This window comes from Channa argus, chromosome 1, assembly GCF_033026475.1.
Source record: "Channa argus isolate prfri chromosome 1, Channa argus male v1.0, whole genome shotgun sequence".
NCBI classification, from domain to species: domain Eukaryota; kingdom Metazoa; phylum Chordata; class Actinopteri; order Anabantiformes; family Channidae; genus Channa; species Channa argus.
In genome coordinates this window covers 14,527,086-14,546,052 of record NC_090197.1, presented here as the reverse complement: position 1 = coordinate 14,546,052, position 18,967 = coordinate 14,527,086, and the positions used below count along the sequence as shown (strand labels likewise).

Below are 18,967 nucleotides of genomic sequence, written 5' to 3'. Positions count from 1 at the left end.
GATTCAAGGAAAGCTTTAAGGTACGTACAGTAAGGGTAAAGAATATGTATTCTGTCAGAATGTAGTAGTCTGTATTAATAACAGGCACAGCCTATGCTCACTGCTGGGCTCAATGGTCATTGTAATGCTCAGTACATTTTTTATAAAAAGAAAGGAGTTGTGGCATGACATTGTTTTTGTTGTATGTGTTGCTATTACAGGCCTACAAGTGTAATCAAATTTGTTAGATATGAATTTGTCTGTCTTACAGTGTTAGCTATTTAATTTGAAGCATGTCACGACTTGTTTTTCATGTAGTGTCACACATTGGAAGAAAAGGGCTCTATGTAATTGACAAACCTATTTGTTGTTAAAATTCAAATATTACTGTATGTCAGTTTGATTCATAGTGTGGACAGACTGCACATTACTCTCTATGCATGTGTGTGTATGGGGCTCTCAGTTAAAGCAAATATTTATAAATTGACATATTTTTTATATCCGTTACATCTCTCTTGCGGTGATGAGAAACGGAGTTGAAAAATTATATAAACCTGGTGCATTAGCATCCCCATCCTTGAGAAACAGTTTCTATAGCAACCAACAGCAACCTTCCATTAGGACACTTGCACAGTAGCAAAAAAGATGGTAATAAATAAATAATGTAAGATAATTTCGAGCTAGACAGTCTCCACTTCCGGGTTGTATTATGTTCTCCTAATTTTATTATTTAGTTCACTAAGTGCTTAACCAACTACATCTCCCATGACTCTTTGGGGCGTTGTTGGTCATACACTCAGTGCGAGACCCAAGAAAGAATCACAAAAGATATTTACTTTTTTTACTGAATATAAAAAGTGGAATGACAGTAAGCTGCACAAAATATACATTTGAAATTCTTAAAAAATATTAAAATTGTCTACTGAATTAGCTTACGTGTGTTAAAAAATTCTGCCTGCGAATGCGGTTGCCCTAGCAACTCGGTCGTGACGTCATTAGTCCCAGTGCGACCCTGCTGCTGTGTCTTTGATTGGAGGGAAACCCCGTGGACGAGCGGGCTAGAACATCAGCTGTGCGGCCGGGAGTCAGGAACAACATCGTGTAACGACAGACACAGGTTAGCTTACATTTATTTACTACTACTGATCGAAGTATGTTTGACTAAATATCGTTAAATTAGCCCGATGTGCAGTGTGTACGGGATTTCAGTGTTGCTTGACTCGCTGCGGTGAATGCAAAAGTGGAGACCAGTGATGACTCGCTGCTCAGTCATTGTTTGGCGCTTGCTGAATGGGAAGCGCAGCTGCATTGCAATCCATCAATTCCTTGTACTCGCTGTGCTCCGAAGACAAAATTCGGATATGGTTTTAACGTATTACCTTCTGTAATATTACTTACCAAACACCAACGTTTCATGCTCGCTAAGACAAAAGCTCTGGTTTGTTTTCCGGGAAGCGAAAAAGGGCGTTCACTGTGGACTGGACCAAGCCAGGCTCCTTTCATTCTTAGTTTACCTGATTCGCAGACAATGTTTTAAGGTTAAGGTTTTGTATTAACTTCGCGGCCTTGGAGATATTTTTTTTTTACATCACACATCCAAAATATTAAACTCAAATAATACAGAAAGCATTTTTTTTTTAAAAAAAAGGTTTGAATCCTTGCCCACTGAGGTTGGTGGGCAGGTGAGTGTGTGTGACGTGAAACTGGGTGGCCGACATTCCTCAGATGGGTGCAGGTGTCTGCATGCTGGTTAATCTGACTCACCTTTACTGTGTGATTTATTATTACTTTAAAAAAAATCTGGTTGCATAAGTCTTTATGTTTATTTTGATTTAAACCAGTTGCTAAAGCAAATATCTGTATTATTATTTGTGCACTGCAACATCCCTGCAGTTATTTTGAGATGAAACAATGAGGTTGTAAAATCCCTTTGCTTGGAAGTAGCCTACCTCTGAAAAATGAGCGGTAGCTGGGTGGTCTGTGACAGACCTAATGTTGATAATATATATTTAGATTAGATATAGATATGAAGATTAATTTGCTGTTTTGCCTCACCTTTTATTATTCTGAACACTGTATTTTAATAGCACTAAGATTTCTGTTCTGCATTTTGTTAAACATTTAAGTTTAAGTTAATTTAATTGTATGAAAAACTTAATAATGATTAACTCAGCGACAGAAAATAACCTTTTTATGAGTATTTTTCATTTATCTAGCAAAAACCTTAAATATGCAAAGGTTTTAGCAGATTTGCTGCTTGTTTATCTTACGATAAATAAATTTAATTTGTGCTGAATAGTAAATAGATGGAAATAAATGTAATTTTAATTTTTAATTTTATTTTATTTTTTACTATTTGGATGGAAAATACAAATGTCCATGAAAAGTGGTGTCAGCTAATGTAACATTCTATTTCTATTTTATTTTATTTTCAATTTTGTGGTCCTTATGAGGAAAGAACAACTGAACCCAGCCAAAGTGTCTTCAGCGGTGTTTAATTAATCTAGCAAGAAATAACTAAGTGTAGATGCCATTTGTATTTAGTCACCAGTGTAAATCAAGTCTGTGCTAGACTGAGTGCAGATGAGCCAATCTGGTTAAAATCCAAAGAACACTTTTATAAAGCTGGTGTGCACACACCCAAGACTCACTCACTATTGAAAAAAACATCCTAGGCATTGTCAGTAACTGAAACAGCTATATTGTAGCTATACTAAAGTAGCCAAACCCAAAGCAACTGCTGTTTTCAATTTAAAAAATATTTCTCTAATTCAAGCAAGGTCAAAATATGTAATGCCTGTTAGCCGATTTCCATTGAAATTCAGAAGCTTTTTGGGTTAAGTAATTTAGGTTGTTCAGGTTAGCCATGACATTTACATGTTCTGTAGCTATCCTTCATTCCTGTCCCCATTGTTTTGTCCCTCTCAACCCCCTCTCCTCTGTCCTTCCTTCCTCAGCCCACACAGGAGCCATGGCAGACAAAGAGGAACAGGTACAGAAGGCCAAACTGGCGGAGCAAGCTGAGCGCTATGATGACATGGCTGCAGCGATGAAGGCTGTTACAGAGGAGGGCACAGAGCTTACAAATGAGGAGCGCAACCTTCTCTCTGTTGCCTACAAGAATGTGGTGGGGGCCAGGAGATCCTCCTGGAGGGTGGTGTCCACCATGGAGCAGAAGTCTGATGACAGTGGCAGGGCTGCGCTGGCCAAGGAGTACAGAGAGAAGATAGAAAAGGAGCTGAATGAAATCTGCAGGGAAGTACTGGTAAGGGGATAAACTGACTAAATGTTGTTAGGTGGGAAAACAGTGAGTTAAAAATTCAGTTATTGCAGAGGAGGTGGGTGTGCTAGTGAGAACTGAAGAATCTCTGACTGGGGGCAGACATAATGTGAGAAGTAAATATTCGATGCGGAAATACAAAGACCAATATAGTTACATGAACAGAGAAAAGGATGCTTGATATTTTTTAGTTGGTCCCTATGGGGCCTTCTAGTTTTGCATGAATTTCACAGAGGACTATTTCAGTATATGTTGAATGAGACCTCATCCCCACACAGCCTGTTAATCAATGCACAAAGCTGCAGCATCAGTGAAGAATTAAAGGCAGAGTAGACAGTTACAGTGCGGCAGACAGCACCCTGCTATAAGACAGAATTTGAGAAACCCACAAAAGCTTTCCTTTTGAATTCTGCTAAAATATCCTTATCTATCTTATAAACAGGTACATGTATGTCTAGTGCTACACCTTATCTAAAACAGTTGATTGAGCCAAAAATCACCACTTAAAAAAGCACTGCTAATCTGAGCTTTCAGGCTAGGTAGCTAATTAGCTGGTCGACTGCAGCAACTTAAACATCATTGAAATGTACTGGCAGTTGTTGCTTTTGCCTGGTTAGATGCTGGTGTACTGCTTATTCTTTAGTATCACTCTCTGTCTGCCTGTGATGTAGAGGCTAGAGCATTAGTTCATCTCTGTGAGTTTGTGTGTGTATCTATATCTATCTATCGATACATCTACCCGTCTATCGATAGATGGGTAGATATAGTGATGCTTTGAACAAGTGAATGTGCTCTATTAATTTTTGAATTTCCTACAGATGCACAGTATTTGGGTAATACAGATATATCTTCTATTAACACAATCACTGTTACTACAAGATCCAAACCTATACATTTAAAAAGACAGTTGCTTAGCACATTGTGTTATTTATTTTATTTTAAGATTTCCATTCCATGAAAAAATGCTTAACTGTCAGTATATCCGCAAGTTAGAATCTCTGAGCTCTGTGGTACATTTAAAGAAGAGGCTGTGTTATATACATTTAAAAAATTTCTGTTAAGTTTTGTTCAAAGCTTAAATTTCCTACACTTACACTGTAGACAAATAAGACAAACCAAAGCAAAATGGCCTCAATATTAAATTAGGAATCTGCTTAGTTAATGAGCAACCCTCAACAGTGAGGATGGGCTTGAACTTTAAAGCAAATACGCTGAATGTGTGTCTCAAGGTTGCACGTTCTCATTTTGCTCATACTATGCAGGGGTATAGTCTCATCCACTGCTTCTTTGTGACTGATGATACTCAATAGATATATACATTTATTCACATTATTTATAAAATTTGTGTAATACTGTCCTGCCTTCTATAATGTTTAGGCCAAAGATTTGCCTCTTTACTCCATATTTTGAAATTTGTAGTAAAACCAAATCACAATTGGCCAAAGTATGTTTGAATTTTGAAAATTTTGAAACAGTCCTATATAAAATGTGTTTGTGTTTTTAAATCTCAATTTAAATATAAATAATAAATTGGTCTTTTCCCAATCATTAACGTATGCACTGTATAGTGGATGTTTCAAACAAAAGATACAATTCTTAACTTGACTAAATATGGTTGTGATTTAGTCGGTACTGAGGTATCACCCTTCCCTTGCAGGACCTGCTCGACAAACATCTGATCCCTAAAGCTACACTTCCTGACAGCAAAGTCTTCTATCTGAAGATGAAGGGAGACTACTTTCGCTACCTAGCTGAGGTGGCCACTGTGGAAAACAAGGAGAGTAAGTAAAGTAAACTTCTTTGTGTCCTGTAACACTTCCTGACTGTTTTTGTTGTAATGGTGCTAATAGCTGCCTTTATTGTTATCACTCAAAGAAATCAGATGGTTTTAGGGATTGTTATGATAAATGTACATTGAACATTGCAGGACATGCATACATCAGTTTAAATGGTTCCACTTAATCTTTTAAAGAGACCTTACTATGGTAATTTTTATGCATCTGAGGATGGGATGAACATGGGCACATTACCTCCAGGCTTGCTTCACTTGCTTCACCAGAATACTGACATCCTTGCTGTCCTTGACCTACAACTGGCAGCTCAAATGCAGGTGGAGGCTGCTGCTTGGTTGTTATGGCAACAGGGAAAGGAGGACTGTTCTGGAGGACTCCTGGCTGCCATGAGGCATTTTTAGAGTTTATTTGGTGGCAGTCTGAACTGCCACAAAGATGTTTTTCTGTTTTAACTCCTCATATTCATGTTGTCTTGTGTCATTTTGTTTTTTGTTTTGTTTCGGGTGCACATTTGTAATTAATATCATAAATAATTTAGAGCATTGTTTGACCTCATTGGAAAATTCATGATAATGCTTTTGGGTAGTCTGTCACATTTGCTTGTTTAGTATTTATTGCATAATCTTGCAACAATTTATTGGTTGTTATTAGCACAACACAAATGACTTTTCTATATTATCTCAGTTTTCATTGGAGGCAGTGATCTTCTGGATTACTTTTATTTTTTTTTTGTCAATCGTAATTGGTACCCAACATTTAGGGTTGTACACAACAAGAAATTTGAAGTTAAGGAACTAAGACCTGAGCCAGGATTCAGTATAGGGGAAAATTCTACTCGTGTCTTATTGTGTTGTTTAAACTTAAAGTCTCAGGTCTGTGTGTAATGTAGTAGCACTAATAGGTGACAGGGAGAATGGGAACTTCACAGTTTGAAGCCAATCAGATATTTTTTTAAAATGTGATTTCTACACAATTCATGTTGTAAAATCAGTTGTTTGGAAATTAATTCCATTATTATATTGCCCAGCTAATGCCTTTATGTTTATTTGTTGGTACACAATTAATATAGCTTTTAATTATTTATATACTGTAAGATCTCTGAAGGCCTAGTAAGATCTCTGATTTGTAAACATCACCTTGGGCTTTGTTCTCTGTTATAATATTTCACTGTTTAAATGATTGAGAGAATAATCAGTAGATTAGATTGATTTAAAATATTGTTAATAGCTGATTTACTCCCCCCCGCCAGCATAGTCTGGGCTTGGAAGACTTGAATGTTTAGAGGAGTATGGAGGCTGCTCATGTTTTGTTTTTGCTCCTTAATGTGTGTAAACACTGAGTAGGTGATTGCCAGAAAAAAGTCTGGAAAGCAGAAACATCCACAATTATGCACACACAGATGGTGCTCAGTGGAGTATATTCCCATTCATGGTATTTCAGGGTAATATGAACATTTACATTAAGTCACTTGGCAGATGCATTTTAACCAAAGCCACTTATGAGTGAGGTACACTTGAATAAGCACCTGGATATGTTTTCCCATGTGAAGTATCTGCTTACTGACTGGTCTGTCTTCCTGTGTGTAGCCATTATCAATAGCTCACAAGATGCATACCAGAATGCCTTGGATATCAGCTACAAAGAAATGGAGCCTACACATCCTATCCGCCTAGGCCTCGCTCTTAACTTCTCGGTCTTCTACTATGAGATCGTCAATGCGCCTGAGAAAGCCTGCCAACTGGCCAAGACAGTAAGAATCATCCCCTGCTTACGCTATTGTTTTTATTTCTGACTGCTTCCCTTTTGTGTTTGGTTTGATTCTATCATCTGTCTTCTACACTAATTCCTCTATAACACGTCCTCAAATTGTGTGAAACTATGTGATATGTGGTTAAAGTGTGTGTGTAGTGGTTTGTGACAAGTATGTTTATTTGAAAATCGAAGCTTCAGCATTCTGTGAAAAACATCTCTTCACTGTTTTGCTCAGAGTAACCCAAGACGTTTTTCTTTGTCTTTTATTGCTGTTTTCAATACTCCTGTACTGCCAAACATCTAAATCTTCACCAAGAACCCATTATTCACAAGTAATGATATTGTTATTGGGTAAGGACATGTGCACTAATAAGTTGAACCACAAAGCACATACACTAATATGCCAAAAACCATACACTAAGGATTATAGCTAAATAATTGAATCATGGGGATATACTATCATAACGTATATCATACAGCAGCCACTAAAAGAAGTGTGTTGATTTACTGTTTCTCTTAAAATGTTTTTTCCACTGCGTGAAACTGACTCAATACTACTTTTTTTTGGTACCAAGTACCTTGTTATCCACTGCTGCTTTAGTACCCTCTCAACTGGTTGTCATAGCAATACCAGCCGGAAACAAGGAAGGATTTTATAAAAAAAAAAAAAAAAAAAAAAAAAAACACAATTAAGGAGACAATTTTTGTTTCAGAAGAGTCTGAAGGCAGAAAGAATGAGTTCAGATGAAGAGATGACTGGTTGCTCAAAGGTGACGCAGTGGAAGTGACACTTCTCTCTGTCCAGTCAATAGTAGAGACGAATTGAGTTGAGCCTGTGCCATGTGGTGTAGAAGGCACTTTTATTGTTATTTTTTTATCACGTGTTTTCATATTTACTTGCTTTATTATACTCAGATTTTTTTTACTTTATGAGCACTGTTTCTAGAATCAAGCACAGCATAAATGCACACTTTTTCCCTTGAATACTATTAATATATTGTTACTGTTTCTGATGTTAGTTTTTAAAAATACATGTAAACCTGGGTTACAATTACTCTGGGGAACTCCCGCCTTGCTTATAGGTTAAAGCACTAATGGCTGTCTCTTCCAGGCCTTTGATGATGCCATTGCCAAGCTTGACAACCTTCAGAATGACTCCTACAAAGACAGCACCTTGATAATGCAGCTGCTTCGTGACAATCTGACAGTGAGTGCATTCACTTTATTTCCATTCTCTTTCTGCCGCACTTCATAACTGTGCTGATTTGACATTACTTGTTGAACTTGACTAAACATTTGACATGCAAAGGCAAGTGTGAACTAATCCTAGTATCATGCTTTATCGCAGCTTTGGACGTCAGATGCACAGGGCGAGGGTGAGGCAGAGGAGACGGAGCCAACAGCCGAGAAAAACTGAACCCAAGAAACAAAACAAACACATTTTTTACCTCTCACCAGCCTAAGTTGTGTGCGTGGTTGTGTGTGCACATACATGCACAGATATGTATGTTTACACTACACTCACAATGTGTAAAGTACATTATGTGTGTGCAGATACATTGAAGCGTGTTTGTTAAATGTATGAGCACGTCCACAGGGAAAAGAATGGAATAGATTTTCCTTTTTTCGACCATTACTCATTATGTGAACCAGTAGATGTTTAGGTTTTTTGTCCATGGTGAAATCCCATCTTAGATCCACATTAGCCCCACGCTATTTAACCTTAATCACTGTAGCAAACTGCTGCTGTTGCAGGAAAACACAAACAAAACTGTAAATTTGATAATTTGTATGTTTTTACTTGAACATTTACAATTTTTGTGACACTTAGGACTACAAAACATGTCTGAAGCATGTTAATTGTTAAAAATGGTCACAGCAGTTGTAATTTGCTAAATTTTAGGTCTCCCCTAACAATAGCAGTGCTCATATAGAAGGCAGGGTTTGTCCATGGTAAACACGTATTACCATATTGCTTGTATCCATCCTGTCCTGTCTGTGTCCAGTGTAAAAGGTGGTGATTTTATGGATGGTACATATGTCATGGCTCTGTGGGTTCTATGTGCATTCGGGCATAGGAATGCTTTTCTGTATGAATGACCCCTTGCGAAAACTGTAGTTAAACTTTGGTTGATAGTTTTGTTGAGAATTACATTCCATTTTACTGACACCTTTTCACTCAGTGAAAAGTGTAAACTATTATTTTCTGCAATTTTCCATTCATATGAAAAGGTATAGACAGCCTAAGACAATGTGAGCAACTTGACAAAATGGCTCAATACTGTAACCTTTTGATATTTTATCTTTTCAGCAGCACAGAATATACTTTTGCCATGTGCTTTTATGTGGCTTTCTACTATTTTCTATTCAGGTGTTTTTGTATTTTCTTTTTGTGTATTTTAATTCCCTCTGAATCTTGATTTGACTCCTGAAATGTATGTGGTTCTCAGTAGTATGGTGTGAGGGTTAGGCGTGCTTTGAAACGCAGTTTTTGCTTAGGATTTAGTTTGAACCAGATGGTTTACAGTAACATTAACCTTCCTTGAAACTACATTATGAAAAGAAACTAAAACTCAATATAAACTGACTACAAAAAGTAACTTGGTAGAGAGCTGCATTATGGCCATTTAGTAGTCACAAAGTAGTGCCAGTTTTTATGATTACAGTATATTGGGTTTTAAACTGATGGAATGCAGGATGCAGAACTTGCAAGTTACACTCCGAGTACGTTATTTGATTCTGTGCTTTCATGTAAGTGGAATTAAAACATTAAAATCAACTGTGCTCTGCTCATTGCATTTGTTCTCTCTCTTTCTAGGTACACAGATGTGTAGATATGGATAGAATATTTTTTAAATATATATATTTTATTTACATACTAATGCATGAAAAGCTGTGTTTGCTGCTGCTTCATCAGCTTAAACTATCACTGTGTTCTATACTAGCTACTGTCATTAAGATTTTCTCAGTAATCTGAAAATGTACCCATGTCCAAACTCAGAAATGAGAACGATTTCATTTAGTCCTTATTTCTGTGAAGTGGCTACCAATGTAATACTTCACAGCCAGAAATGGCAGTAATGGTCCACATGTTCATATCTATCAACTGGTATGCAGGCCACAACCTTTGATGTATGGTGTCGGACACAAAAAATATAAAATATATACAATAGTCATACCTGCCCTGAATAAAACGATATAAGAATAATATTAGAATAATATGTGTATGTAACAATTCCTTCTTTCCTTCCTTCTTTCCTTCTATCTTGAGTCAAATATCTGTAACAATATGGTGGATCTACAGACACATTTTGACCCTCAGCAATTTTATAAATGCTGTGGCTACACTACCGAAAAACTGGTGAGATTATAAAACTATTCACTACCCGCCTTCTGGTGAATTGAAATGTCTCACCGACATTTCATTTTTCCGACGTTTCACCGACAACACTGCCACCTGCAGATAAGGCAGGCTGTTAAGGGCCATGTTCTGTTGCATGTGGGAATACTGCTGCGATTTCACCGTGGGATAATTGCAAGTCCTCTGAAATGGCCGAAAACAACAGATCATTTGTCACAACACATGGACGTTGTTGTTACTCTCATATTAACAGGCAACAGTAAGTCCATCAAAAGATCACTTTTTATCCTGTCCTATTATAGTGACGTTGATCAAATAGTGACAAGTGGCGTGACAAATTTTGCTCTGTCTTGTTTTCCCTGACAGCAGCAGATACGACTATCGGGAAATCATTTGGTGGTTTTTACAGTAAACTGTGACACCAATTGCATGATCCAGCCCATGAATTTCATAGTACTGTAGGTTGTTGAGCAGGATGTTGTGACAGATAGGCACCGCTCACAGAAAAGCCGTGGAACCTTAATAACCACTCACGTCATCCCCATATAAAAACACTAAATAACTGGGTATTGTTGTCAATTCAATAAGTCCATTTTATCCTTTAACAATACGTTTAACTAGATTTCATCATCTGTACAGTTGTGGTCAACGCCCCTTTGTTGACTTTTTCCTATTATCCTGAACGGTGATTGGTCGAGTTTGGTGACGCGCTCAGCAGTATATAAATGACAACTTCCTGATGGTTTCCTCCCCCTCAACCCCGGCTGTTAGTGCTGTGTGAGTGCGCGTGTGCTCCTGAGCTCGCTCGGCACACATTCTATAAAAAAATAAAAATACAAAAAAAAAACTCAAAATATAAAAAACCAAAAAATTTTTTTTTTCTTTTTGTAACAAGTCGGTGAAGCTGGAGTAGACATTCGAGGACTGGACGGTAACGTACAAGAAGAGGCTGCCTAACGCTAAATCGAACGACAATTTTTTTGGAGTCGACGTGTTAACGTTACCGATAGAGAAGCGAGGCCAAGTAACGTTAATTTTGCTTTTATCATTCTGTCAAATTGGAATGACAGTTTTAATCCCTTTGGAAGTCGACAGTGTTCAATTTTATTAGACTCATCTTATAATTTTTACTCGAAAACACCGCAACTTAGAATCCAGCGTCTGCTAACATTCAACATCAGTCTTCTATTAGGAACTAACGTCGCAACACCAGTTTGCGTTAAACAAGCAACAATCTTACTGTCGCCGAAAAGTTTTTCTTTAGCTTTACTTTGGTAGCGTTCGGAGCCAAAGAAAATGAACCCGAGTGCTCCCAGTTACCCCATGGCCTCCTTGTACGTCGGAGATCTGCATCAAGATGTGACTGAGGCCATGCTGTACGAGAAATTTAGCCCAGCCGGAGCCATCCTTTCAATCCGGGTCTGTAGGGACATGATCACCCGGCGTTCCCTTGGATACGCTTATGTCAACTTCCAACAGCCAGCGGACGGTGAGTAATTTGAGAAAAATAGCGACTAAAATGTGTAAAATGTATCTTCTTAAATATGCTTGCCCCTATTCACTACACGTGACTGCGGCCGACATGTTGTCGGTAGGGTCTCTTCATTTGAACCTCCCAGCAGTGGCGTAGCAGAAAAGCCCCGCGTCCGCCCTGCCCACCCCAATAGTGTTGCAGAGCACTGTCAGCAGCCAAGTCACTATCAATGACTTTTTATCAGTATTCTGTCAGGGGCAACACCCCAACGGTTTAACCTCGGCTGCTGTCACATAACTTGATTAAATCCTCTTAAAATGCTTAGTTGCAGTATGATCATTTATCAGTATAAATTACAGGACTAGTATGCATTTTCAAAAAAATGTATTTGCTATTTGACAAAAAAGCTTTTAGTTTTTTTTTTTTAATTTATTTATTTATTTATTAAACATTAATAACAAATCTCCTACAGTGGTATTGAAGCACTGTCCTGTGGTACTCGCATTGTGTCTAGAACATGATTGATTTCTTTTTGTGGTAAATTAAATTAATGAAGGATAGTTTTGGAAGGCACACACATGTGCATATCAGGTACCACTCACGCTGCATGTCAAGACTAAACTAGGCTTCTAAATGGCGCTTAGGGGCCAGAACACTTGACTATAAATTAGAGATTTCAAATTTTGATTTTTAAAAATGTGGAAATAATTTGCATGTTTGTCATTGTTTGGGGCTTGATGTACTTGGTGAAATCTCCAACCCAATGTGTGTTTAATGTTTTACTTTTTTTAGGGCTTTCAACTATGAGGCAAAAGATGCAACGGAAATAGTAATATATATTTTCCACTTGTTCTCACTGAAATTGTGATTAACATTTTCTACACAGTGCTGTAATTTAAGCATTTGATAACCACTATGCACCTTGTGTACTGTTCGTCTGACCACAAGCACTTTGTCTGAAACTTGAGACAAATTTTGGATTCATGCAGTAACAAAAACTCTCTAGCTGCACCTAAGAGGCTAACACTATGAAGACTTCAAAAAGTAAATTTGTCAATCCAGCATGACTGCTTGCACTCTGGACCGCATTTTTTTCTAAATGGCCTTGGGAGAAGCTGAAAGATCCAGTTTGTGGACATAATTTAGGTTTTGTAATGATATTTACACAACCCCCTTGATACTAACTACCCCACCTTTAACCCCACCAGATATGCACTGGAATTCAGACCTTTTCCAGACTTTCTCTGGAGCCGGTGTATGTGTCAATGCAAACACCCAAGTCTGTTGGCCCTGACATTACCTGGACTTTACAGAGCCAGGTCCCTAGTGCAAAGTCTGGATTAAGCTCAAGCTCATTTGTGAATAGAGGTGATACTCCAGAGGATTCACCATGAGTGAGTGGGCCTGTCGATGACGTCCATTTCCTGCGACTGCCGCGTAACCGGGCAAATACAAATAACCGAAGTTGAAGAACTCATTCATTCATACGAACACAGCAACAATGTCAAGCTGGAAGGACAACAAAATTCGGTAAGGGCAGACCTGGAAATCGTCAAACAAATACAAGATTCTGTGGTATGCGACCAGATTACAAAGCAAAACACTGTCACTTTCGCAGCTTTGCTTTTGCGTCCTTTTCCCCCTCCCAAGCACCATCCCCTTGCCCAATTACACGGCGTATTTCCGCACAAGTGAGAACGCATCTCCCAGGGACTATTTTGTGATGTTGCTTACACAGTTGAAAGGGAAACTCCAGACAATGTTAGGACCTGATCCTCCTGACATTCTCTAGAGTTCATGTCTAAAATAGGCTATATACTGTCATGTCTTTAGATTGCGCAGAATGGGTGCATCCCCAACCTAACGCCAGATGAAAATTTAAATGTATTAAATAACACTGTCTCTATGTCCCTCCCCTCAGCTGAGCGTGCACTGGACACCATGAACTTTGATGTGATCAAGGGGCGGCCTGTCCGCATCATGTGGTCGCAGCGTGATCCATCACTGAGAAAAAGCGGTGTGGGAAACATCTTTATCAAGAATCTTGACAAGTCAATCGACAACAAGGCTCTATATGACACATTCTCTGCTTTTGGCAACATCCTGTCATGCAAGGTAAAATACCTGAGGTCATTTTCACCTTTGTATTTCACCTGAACCAGTGGGATGGTTAGCTATCATAGTTGTGCTTTTGGCCTGTGAGCATTACAAAAAGCGGCAAACTGTATATGTCAATAGAAAAACAAATATGTTCTGCTTTTTCAAAATAAAGGAATCCACACTTTTGCACCCCTACTGTAAGCTTCTAAAATGTGCACTGTTCCCCACAATTTAATCCTACATGCTGTTTCTCTGAACAACCCTAAACAACAGAAATGTATTAATGGGAAATAAGGAGCAGATATTATTTGTTTTTTGCATTCAAGTATCTTAAAATATTTATATTAAAACAATGAAAGGGGACACTGGGATAATCTAACTTGTTTAAATTGATATACTATGTGGCTCTCTATTGCCTACATTAAAAGCATAATTTGTCTTCTTCTCCTAAGGTGGTTTGCGATGAGAATGGCTCTAAAGGCTATGGCTTTGTGCATTTTGAGACTCAAGAGGCAGCTGAGCGAGCCATTGAGAAAATGAATGGCATGCTGCTTAATGACCGAAAAGTGTAAGTGAATGTGTTAGTTTTAATGTCTTAAATAAAAATCCCTGTTAAATTGATATTGCACCTAGTTTCATTTATACTTAAGCAGTTTTTAGCATTATAGTTTGTTTTTTGTCAAAGATCAGACTGAATATATAGATCTGGTAGATCTGATCCTCTTTGCATAGCCCATTTCATCAATATTGTCGTGTAAAATATGTCTGAATCTTTTCAGTCATCCAGGTATGGTAACTGCAAGTCAAGTCACATCAACTGGACTTTTTTCTTAGATGGAAATGGTGTTTGGAGTTACATCCTGACCTACTCACCACCTTTATTGTCCACTTTAACAAGCCTATTCAGGCAAACTTACAAATATAAGACCGTGGCATTGTTGGTGTGCCTCAAAGTTTTCTTCGTCAATTTATATGCAGATTTGTGGGTCGCTTCAAATCTCGAAAAGAGCGTGAGGCTGAACTGGGTGCCCGAGCCAAAGAATTTACAAATGTCTACATTAAAAACTTTGGTGATGACATGGATGATGAGAAGCTGAGGGAACTCTTCAGTAAATACGGTCAGTGTCCATATTTCATACAGTTTGTTGACATAACTTGTCTCGATTTGCAATACAATGTGGAAAAATTGTCACTAAAATTTAAAGCCTTCTTCTATTGTTCAGGAAATGCCATGAGTATTCGTGTCATGACGGATGACACAGGAAAGTCTCGGGGCTTTGGTTTTGTCAGCTTCGACAGGCATGAGGATGCCCAGAAAGTAAGAGATGAACAGAAGGGTTTTTTAAGCCTGTTCAATATTCCACACTTCTACGTTACATTGGTTTTCTTGTTTCCAATAGGCAGTGGACGAAATGAATGGGAAGGAGCTGAATGGCAAACTGATCTATGTTGGACGTGCCCAGAAGAAGGTGGAGCGACAGACAGAGCTCAAGCGCAAATTTGAGCAAATGAAACAAGATCGCATGACTCGCTACCAGGTCGAATTTTCTTTTTCCTCTTTTAGCACAAATTGGTAAAACTCCTAAAGGCAAAATGATGCCCCACAATACAACAATGAAAAACCACTAAATATATTCAGTGAGCTGTTTTCTGTCTTGATGGGTCATTGCCAGTTTTAGTCTCAACTATATTGTAGTAAAATGTAATTTTAAACCCCTTTTTATACTATTCATTCATTACCTTTGGACTTGAGGATTTTATTGAAAACCGCAGCTTTGTCAAATTCAGTGCTCCGTTTTCAGTAGGCTGCACTGGCCAAAATGGCTGCAACACTGATTGTAGTTCATGGGCCCCACATTACTTACAATGGTCTGTGGGGATAAATATGCACTACAGACAAGAAATTCAAATAAATATGTTCATGTTTTCAAAAGAGGACAATAAGTTTATACTTGTCTGTTTTCAGGGTGTAAATTTGTATGTAAAGAACCTTGATGATGGAATTGATGATGAACGCCTGAGAAAGGAGTTCTCACCATTTGGCACCATAACGAGCGCTAAGGTAGAAATGCAGTGTCTAACTACTGGCTGCTGATTTAGTATTGGCAGATTAAAAAAATAGTTTATGAGCAGGAATCCATATTTTGTAATTCATTTAAATGAGCTTTCACCTCAGGTGATGATGGAAGGAGGTCGCAGCAAAGGTTTTGGCTTCGTCTGCTTCTCGTCACCAGAGGAAGCCACCAAAGCAGTGACAGAAATGAATGGGCGTATTGTAGCCACAAAGCCACTGTATGTGGCCCTGGCCCAGCGAAAAGAGGAGCGTCAGGCCCACCTGACTAACCAGTACATGCAGCGGATGGCCAGTGTGCGTGCAGTGCCAAACCCAGTCATCAATCCTTACCAGCCAGCCCCACCCTCTGGCTACTTCATGGCAGCCATACCTCAGGCCCAGAACCGTGCTGCTTACTACCCTGCTGCTGGCCAGATGGCCCAGCTCCGCCCAAGTCCGCGCTGGACCACCCAAGGTGTACGGCCACAACGTGAGTATTCCTCTACCCTAAAGCTTTTTTCCATCACGTTGTCCTCATTTTAAAAGGGCATTGAAACACAATACAACATAGTCACACAATTATTTGTATTTGTCATGAGCCCATCATTTTTTTCGGTGTGTGTTTAAAGACTTCCAGAACATGCCAGGTGCCATGCGTCCCTCAGCCCCACGCCCTCAGACCTTCAGTACTATGCGGCCTGCTTCCCAGGTGCCTCGCATGATGTCTACCCAGCGTGTCGGTCAGTTAGCCGCACAATCAATTTATTTATCTAATGTCAACAATTCAAATGTATCACTGTTACTTTGGAGTTAGAGTTATTGTCTGTTTCCTCTTGACTCCTACTGCAGCCACTCAGAGCATGGGTCCCCGACCAGCCGCTGCAGCAGCTGCAGCGACTCCTGTCCGCGGAGTCCCTCAGTACAAGTATGCTGCAGGAGTTCGCAATCCCCAGCAGCACATGAGTGCTCAGCCACAAGTCACCATGCAGCAGGTAGAAATTGCACATTTGAAACGGCAGACCTGCTAAAGCATTCTGCCTTCATGTTCCAAAAAATTCCTTTTTTTTCTTTAAGGTTCATTTAAAATATTTTGGTCTGACAAATAATTCCTTATGCCCCCTCCTCTTAGCCTGCTGTTCATGTCCAAGGACAGGAACCGCTGACCGCCTCCATGTTGGCAGCTGCTCCACCACAGGAACAGAAGCAGATGCTGGGTAAGTGTTAGTAAACTGTTAGCATGGCCTAAGATGGCCCATTGCCTCTCACTAGACTATATGCATAATATTTTTAGTATATACAGTTCCCGCACCCACCCCCTTATAGGAGCCATAACACAGCTATAACCTTACTAGGTACTTTCTCAGTACATTTGCACAAGTGGCACTGAATTAATAAACCAAAGACAACATTTTAGTGTTTAGCCAATGTGTCTTAAACCCTCTTTTTTTACCGTAGGTGAGCGTCTGTTCCCACTGATCCAGAACATGCATCCGAGCCTGGCAGGGAAGATTACAGGCATGCTGCTGGAGATTGACAACTCAGAACTGCTCCACATGCTGGAGTCTCCAGAGTCTCTCCGCTCAAAGGCGAGTGTTTAGTTCATTAATATTGACTACTGCTCTGTTTCTGTAAGTTTACCAAGACATAAAATTGAAAGTAAGAGTGAATTCTGGCTTTAATGTAAATGTCATTGAAAACTATTGGCACTGGAGTTTTTTTAACACATTAAGCCGACATCACAGAAGTAGCACAGGTAAAGACAAATGGCCACATCCCTTCATGCCGACTTTGTCTGGACCAGCAATTAGCATTTGAACGCACTGAAAACTCTTCAGCCAGTGGCTTACTTGCATGGACATTCTTTCTCTGTGTGAGAGGAAGGGAACGTGAAGATCTAGGACTGCAGATGTGCCAACTGTAAACAAAGCAGCGTTTCCTTACCATTTTCATAGCTCTCTTGCTAACCACCGACTGTTTGTAGCTGCTTGTAATTGAAAATGTCTCAAGAAATAACAAGTGGCACTTCATCTTGTAGTTTCTTCTGCACTGAATATGCTAACCTGTGCGGCCAATCAGAGCGGTCTGTCACATACGGGACTAACACTGATTCAACGTGCTGGTGGGAGCCCAGCTAATGCAAAATGTGTAGAACGCAGAGCACTAAAGGTGGCCAGACTTTGGCTGATGGCCGGCTTGATGTGGTACAAGCTTTAGGCACAGGAAAGTGGATCTTGTGGAAATGAAGCACTTGGAGAATGCACCTTTATGTCTTACGTTTTCTAATACTAACTAAATCAATTTTTTGTAGGTGGATGAAGCGGTGGCTGTGCTTCAGGCCCACCAAGCCAAGGAGGCTGCTCAGAAGACTGTGACAAATTCAACTGGTGTCCCAAGTGTTTGAACCCAAGGTAGAACTACTTTTTCAGAGCTACATTTAGCAAAAGGCAGGACAGTTTTGTCAGGAGATCAGGACTCCTTATGATTATGTTGCGAATTGAGCGCTGGCTGTTAACATGTATAGTGTTTTCATTGCTGTGCATCCAGCTGTAACTTTGTATTGTAAATAGTGTGAGCTTGTTGATTAGGTGAATATGCAGATTTATATTACCTTTTTTTTTTTTTTTTTTAAAGTAATTTTTCTTTCTACCCACAGGAATGGGGAACCTTGAGACTAGCTTCACCGATGGGGGATAAAGACTAACAGTCAAAAACTTAAAAATACTCAAAACAAAGTAAAAATAAATCAAATAATATATTAAAAAAACTAATGGGAACAAGTGTCCAGCCAGGCCTATGACGAAAATAAACCCTAGGCTTGGTTTGCTGAGTTAAAATGAAAAAAAAAACAAACATTAAAAAACAGAAAAAGTTTGAATAAAAATGATGTATTTCTGAGGGGTTTTAGAGAAAATGTGACAAAATAACATTAAAATCATTCCTTTCTGCCATTTTATTCCTTTTAAATGTTTGAATGTTTTGGCTCTTGAAGCCTGCTATTGTGAAATCTCCCTTGACCTTTGCTTGCTTGAATAAAACTTATAAATGGAACTGTTGTGTTTGAGAAATTATTGATTTTGTAAATTATTGATTTTTGTAAATTAAAGCTTTTCTCTTTTAATGCCAACTTGATTATAGAAAGTGAAATTTTTGCTAGTCAATATCAAATTAATTTAAA

General features: G+C 38.9%; 2 protein-coding genes and 1 non-coding gene across 5 annotated transcripts; all 3 read left to right on the top strand.

Annotated features, from left to right (window-relative positions):
• Positions 1-955: 955 nt before the first annotated feature.
• LOC137124894 (14-3-3 protein beta/alpha-like) lies at positions 956-9,583 on the top strand. The gene is made up of 6 exons (XM_067499840.1): positions 956-1,096; positions 2,937-3,244; positions 4,917-5,040; positions 6,639-6,802; positions 7,916-8,011; positions 8,153-9,583. Exons 2-6 carry the CDS (start codon positions 2,951-2,953, stop codon positions 8,219-8,221), a joined length of 747 nt encoding a protein of 248 aa, XP_067355941.1. The 5' UTR covers positions 956-1,096; positions 2,937-2,950; the 3' UTR covers positions 8,222-9,583.
• Positions 9,584-10,901: 1,318 nt separating this feature from the next.
• On the top strand, positions 10,902-18,840 carry LOC137124858 (polyadenylate-binding protein 1). 3 transcript variants are annotated; one of them, XM_067499838.1, is made up of 15 exons: positions 11,514-11,654; positions 12,848-13,169; positions 13,561-13,754; positions 14,192-14,307; positions 14,718-14,857; positions 14,963-15,057; positions 15,140-15,277; positions 15,706-15,801; positions 15,916-16,282; positions 16,422-16,532; positions 16,642-16,784; positions 16,922-17,006; positions 17,248-17,378; positions 18,101-18,200; positions 18,446-18,840. In XM_067499838.1, the coding sequence occupies exons 3-14, from the start codon at positions 13,581-13,583 to the stop codon at positions 18,191-18,193; spliced, it is 1,689 nt and encodes a 562-aa protein (XP_067355939.1). In that variant the 5' UTR covers positions 11,514-11,654; positions 12,848-13,169; positions 13,561-13,580; the 3' UTR covers positions 18,194-18,200; positions 18,446-18,840. The 3 variants fall into 3 exon arrangements, with proteins under 3 accessions (XP_067355938.1, XP_067355939.1, XP_067355940.1); XM_067499839.1 differs by lacking the exon at positions 12,848-13,169 and adding an exon at positions 12,432-12,468; XM_067499837.1 differs by lacking the exon at positions 12,848-13,169 and having other exon boundaries at positions 10,902-11,654.
• On the top strand, positions 15,508-15,641 carry LOC137103525 (small nucleolar RNA SNORA5). Its single transcript, XR_010911530.1, has one exon. It is a non-coding gene; the product is annotated as a small nucleolar RNA SNORA5 (small nucleolar RNA).
• Positions 18,841-18,967: the final 127 nt, after the last annotated feature.